The sequence below is a fragment of the Uloborus diversus genome, unplaced genomic scaffold (genome assembly GCF_026930045.1).
Source record: "Uloborus diversus isolate 005 unplaced genomic scaffold, Udiv.v.3.1 scaffold_530, whole genome shotgun sequence".
Taxonomy (NCBI): domain Eukaryota; kingdom Metazoa; phylum Arthropoda; class Arachnida; order Araneae; family Uloboridae; genus Uloborus; species Uloborus diversus.
Window position 1 is genome coordinate 65,549 of NW_026558715.1, and position 6,000 is coordinate 71,548.

The following is a 6,000-nucleotide window of genomic DNA, read 5'->3' on the forward strand; positions in this document are numbered from 1 at the left end:
TTTGATGTGGTTCTTTTTCTATTCCAATTTTAAGAAAAAAGTATCATAAGATGGACGAGTAAATTACGTAATTATCATAACGTGGAACCGTAAAATGGGTACAAGCCAATTGGCGAGAAAAATCACCACACATTATTTGTAAATATACAGGCGTACCAAAAGACCTTTTAATTTTTCTATTACGAGCAAAGCCGTGCGGGTACCACTAGTTTAGAATAAAACTGCATTCAAATATGCCCAAGCAAACAACTGATGTGCAACTTACCTCGCTTAAAACTACATTAATACAGGATTGACGAGTTTTTTCTTTAGCACAATGGTTTCTAAGTATCTTCTGAAAATTTTCTTCGGCTTCTAATGACTGGTAAAAAATTGCGATATGTACATACTGAGTGCTCACGTTACTGCTTCATATTTTAGTATCACTGTCGTAACACTTACTTTCTACTGGTCATTTACTACGTTAATAGGTAAAATGATTTTTCCCTTTTAAGGATCGTATATCGCGTAAAATTCTTGGAAGTGAATAGATTAGGCAATGAAATCATTTAAAGAAGTCAGACAAAAGTGACATAAGCATTTAATGTATTTTGACCTGACCATATATCATATATCCGATAATGCATAACATAGAATTCCTATTCAGCATGCCAGGACTTTAGAAAAGTGACCTTATATACGGGGTGACCTTCTAAGCGGGTGACCATATATCGAGGTCTGACTGTACTAATTTTTTGCTTCAGGAACTTACTTCCCTTGACACAATTTTTTAGTATCGGAAATCATCAAAAGAAAAAAAAATGCAGCCGGCGTAGAGTACTATTTTATAGCTCAGTGCTGCAAAACTGCAACATGTTTCAGCAACACATGTTTCAACATGCACTTTTAATTGCATTGATAGATTCATACAATAACTCACAGAATAAATTTACACATTGAAGAATTTCATATAAATGTTAATGGTATTTTTCTACAGGCTCATATGATACTCACTAAAACATAAGAATTGCTTAAAATATTATGATGGTGTATTTAAAATGATAAGGTTGCGTTCGACGAACATCACCGGTCGACCGGTAAGTAACCGGTTACAAACCGCAGCGTTCTATCATCACCGGTTGCCATTTTAAGCTGTTGATTGGTGGATTGGAGTACGTGATCATTAGCTGTCACGTGATTAACTAACCGGACGCTACCGGTCGAGCTCGTCGAACATAAGCATAGTATGGTGTGTCGGAAGAAGAGTGAGGGAAGGACCCCACTATGGCTTCATAGAGCCCTGCAAAAATGAGCAATCCACTTCACAAAGTTCTTTTTCCCTACAGGTCTTTTCATATCTTTCCACTGTGGTGGTCTCCCTCTTCTTGGCCTTCGTCGGGTACATAGCAGTTGAGACGCCATTCATCATTTTGGAAGGAATCGTCTTCAAGACCCGTTCACGTTCGTCAATGAAGGTGACGAAAAAAGTAGAAGACGAAAAGGAGGATGATCGTATCATCGCAACTCGCAGTATCAAAACCATCAGTGCCTAAACTTTCTGCAACGCGAAATTCCTGTTAAAATAATCTCCTAAGTACAAAGAAGGCATTTCATTTTTGTTCTTTTCATAGTTTATCACGTGTAAACATTACTGCTTCTAAGTCTTCCACGAATTAGACTAGCTGGACTAGCTTTACATGACTTCAAAATGAGTATCTGTAAGTCAATTTAAACTGGACTTGTTAATTTTTCCCATTCTTCGTACATTAATAGTTTTTCTTCATTGTTGCTTTTTAAGTTTTTTTTTCTTCCTTAAATTGTTACTACTAAAGAAACTATCGTTATGTTCTATTAGCTTTAAAATATTACGGATAGTTGAATCACTTCTGCTGACGCTGAATGGCATTGAGCTATAATATTTTTGCATTGCAATTTGGTTATTTTTCAAAAAAAAAAAAGTATCGCCTTATCAGTTTTTGTTGAGAAATTAAGGATACTTCATTTTACTGCGAAATCGACATAAATGAACTATTATTTTTTATACATTATTTTTTCTACAATTCTGAAGAAAATATTTTTTATTCTGCTTCAGAATATTTTGATTCCCCCCCCCCTCCCCCATTGTATAAAGCGTCAATTTTGGATGGTTATTTTATCGCTATTCTTGACAAAAATATAGCACTAATTGTGAAATGGTATGCATACTTAAATTAGCAAAACATTTAAATTGGTACACGTGATACACGATAATGTTGCCGAATTAGAACAAATTTAGTATAACTGAGAACATGTCCATTTCTTTAGATATTAATGTCTTAATACTCATTGTTAAATTAAGAAAAAACTATTACGTTTGATAAAGCATATGAATCCTTTTACAGCTCATTCCATCTTTTGTTATTCTTTTTCTGGTTAGAAATGACAAAATTTCTCATTTAAATGGTTACTTTTTTATGCAAAGTTTGACTACTTGTTTAAATTTCACTTTAAAAAGTACTTGTTACGTTTGTTACTTTTATCTTGGCTGACACGTTTTCTCATTGGCATGACCCTTCTCAGAGTTGGGTTTGTCGGAAAACATCTGCACCTCTTTTGTTTAAGCGTGACATGGAAATTGTTTATTCTCTAGTCATATGTAGGTAAGAAGCAGTTCTGTTGTGAAAAATAAAATTCATTTTTTTCTACTTTAAATTGATCTATTTTATTGTTTCATGCTCCACTCTTTTTTTTTAATCTCGCGTTTTAACACGTTAGTTGCTACGTGCATTAGTGAAAAATACCCAATCAAGCCACATGAGCAGTGTGAAGGTATTGAAGGACAACCTGTTTTTTCGTTTAGAAAATTTCAGCAAAGGTCATCAATGATACGCTCCTTAATTACCAGCAATGGGATTTTTCAATTACCGAATTTTATACTGTCAGTCCCCGATGGCTGACATGGCCTGAACGGAGAGCTGTCAGTTAACTTGTCTATCTTATGTGCTTAAGTGGACATTTACAATGTCCATTCACGCATTCACAACAAAATACAGTCATGTAGGCAAACTTTGAGAGATATGACTTCTTTGCGCCGCTTTTTCTCTTTTTTTTTTTTTTTCATTTTCATATTCGACTTTGAAAGAAGGTGTAGAATGCCAATGCTGCTCCCTGTTCGCAAAGTTATAAAATCGGCTCTCTATTTCTTATTTTTTAAAATAAGTTGGCAACAATTTACACAGTTCATGGTATAGTTTTCTAAAGTTAACTGTTTAAAAGCTACTTTTTGAAGTTGTTGAAATCTCTCATCCTATATTAACATACTCTAAGCCAAAGGTGCCCAACCATTTAACCCGATGGTTGCATCTGATATTAAAATAAGTCTCATGGGGCAAATCTATTTTAATGTATTTAATTCTTTCTAGATAACGTAAAACATGGGAAGGGAAATAAAACAACAAAAGAAGAATCATTGTTACCGTTGCTAGATGCTTACTTTATTGATATGATGTTTCAGCTTTTTAAAAATCAATATTACAGTAGAACGTCAAAAATCCGAGCTAATTGAGACCATAGTAAATTCGGATTTTCAAATTGTTTGGATGTTCGAAAATAGCCAAGAAAATGCAGTTTAGGAAGATGTGTCATTTAATCAAAAAAAAAAAAAAAGGTTATACATTGATTGTATATAACATACAATACACTACATCAGGGGCGGACTGGCTGACTTTGGCGCATGGGCAAAAGAGTATTTTGGCCCACCTCTGTAAATTAAAGTAGTTATATTAACCAGTACCGGATCGCGATTCTTCGGAGCCGATCAAAGATATTAAACTACCGCTATAGTTCCTATTTCCCTTTAAGTTTCTAAATCAAGTTTTAAAGTTCTAAAAAAAGAAAATTGTGAAAGGTAAAATAAAACTAACACCGACACATTTTTAATGTGACTTGAAAGAAGGATACTAATGGTTACAAGTCTTAAAAGGCATATTTTTAGGCTTCTATACTGACAACATAGGAAGGATACTAGGAAAGAGAAGAATCAGGTAAATTCCTCCGGAATTTTTTCGAAATTGGTTGATCTGTGTAGGCATAAGGAGAAAAGAATTGGGAGAAGGGGTTCTAGTTCCCTTCCAAGCGATATTTTCAAAGTTGATGTCAAAAAGCGTAATTTTACCATTTTCGGTAACGTTGAAGAAAGGAAAAAGAAAAGGTTCCTCCAAGTTTTTGTTTTCTTAACTTTTTTTTTTAAATTTAAGTCTATTTTTGGCTATTTTTGTTTACAATAGAATGTCGAGGGCTCTTCCCAAAAATTCCAAAATGAGAAGTTTTAGAAATACAATTTTAGGTTACCCTTGGTAAAATTAATGGAACAGGGAAGCATCGGGAGCTCTCTACGAAAGCGTTTCAATTTTGAAATATTAAAAAACCAAAAACTATCATTGATCAAGCTTGAGAGAGGAGGAGGCTCAGTGATCTCATTTGGAAGTATTTAAAAACTGAAGTATACTCTAGACCCAGTTTTAAACTGCATTTAGTTACTATAAGGAAAATGGTGACTCTCTTAATTTTTTGACATTGGAATTTTAAAAAAATAATCTTATAATGTGTTTGAAAACATTAAAAGGAAAGGGGACCGGTTTCTCGAGTGTTTCCTCCCAGATTTTTAGGAGGACGCTGTGCCCTTCCGCTTTTAAGCTAACTTTTGAGCCTTAACTTGATCATTCCTCCTTACCCCTTAAAAGTTTAGACAAAACTGCACAAAAGCTAAATTTTTTTCAAAAGGCAAAGATTCACTTAAGCCTGTCCTTGAAATGTCACTCTTTCGTTTCAGTCACTTATTCAGAAGAATCTGATTGGAATATATCTGATTATTTTAGCATTACCTTTAAAACTAAACATCAAAAAACTTTTCAATATTTTAAAAATAATTACTATGGAAAACACTTGAACATTGTATGTACCTATAAAACCAAAAAGTAAAAGAAGCACCTTTTGTGTTTTACAAAACTTCTCTAAACAGTACCCTTTCTTCTGAAACTGAAATCAATTTTTGGTTATAGTGCTTATGCTTATAAAAGGGTTACGGAGTTCTCCCACGAAAATTTCAAAAAGTGAAATTTTACGCTATCTTTAGTGACTTTAAAGAAACGGCGAAGGTTCGATGACTTTGTCTTGAAATTTTTCGATATTTAAATCTGAAAAATACAACTGAGGGCCTTGATGCAAGAACTAAGTATGTCCAGGCTCACTCATTTTTGGTAAGACCAACAAATAACATCAGTGTCCGGTAATAAGGCTAATATCTTTCCCACATTATTTACTAGAAAGCAGAATTCTGATCTTACATTTGGTTCCCGTTGTAGCACCAATCGAAATTTATATACTATCGGCCACACGCAAAAATGAATTAAAAAAAAAGTTTGGACTGAAATGGTTCTTGCATCAAAGTTCTCAATTGTAGACTTAAGGCTAGTATCGTTGGTGACTTTTAGACTACAGAGGGACTTCATATCTGAAATACCTTAGGTACCCCGTTAAGCATAAATCTTGTCCTGATTACAACCGAAGACTAATTTATCAGAAGGGAACATATCCATTTTCCATTAATGCTCAGGAGGTTAGAAAAACGAATTAAGGTAAGAGCAAAATAGTTGTATCAACTTCTCTGGATACAGAATTGAGCACAAAAGCACAGCAAATCAAACAGCCAGAGTAAGAAATGTTTTTGTAAAAAAAAAAAAAAAAAACAAGGAGATATCGCCATCTTAATTTTGGATATGTGAACTTTTGAACGAGAAACGTAATGTTAAAAATTCCAATTTCAACAAAACTCGAATTTCACCTTCTCATATTCTCTTATCGAAGAACACCAACCTAAAAGTAGTGGATTAAAATTTGAGGATTTTGGATATGTGTTCCTTTGGATCTAAAAGTCTTCGTACGGAGAGTCTTTCAGGATATGTCCCCTTTTCTTCAAAATAAAACGTGCAGAGGACGGATTTATTACCTTTTGATCAAAAAGCCACACAACACCCTTCAATA

General features: G+C 33.9%; 1 protein-coding gene across 1 annotated transcript in view; it reads left to right on the top strand.

Moving 5' to 3' along the window:
• LOC129233565 (nose resistant to fluoxetine protein 6-like) overlaps positions 1-2,655 on the top strand; it is a 46,879-nt gene extending 44,224 nt beyond the window's left edge. The window contains exon 15 of the mRNA XM_054867574.1: positions 1,326-2,655. Within this exon, the coding sequence (XP_054723549.1) occupies positions 1,326-1,532 (207 nt within the window). The 3' untranslated portion in view covers positions 1,533-2,655. The remainder of the gene's footprint in view (positions 1-1,325) is intronic.
• The last annotated feature ends 3,345 nt before the right edge of the window (positions 2,656-6,000 follow it).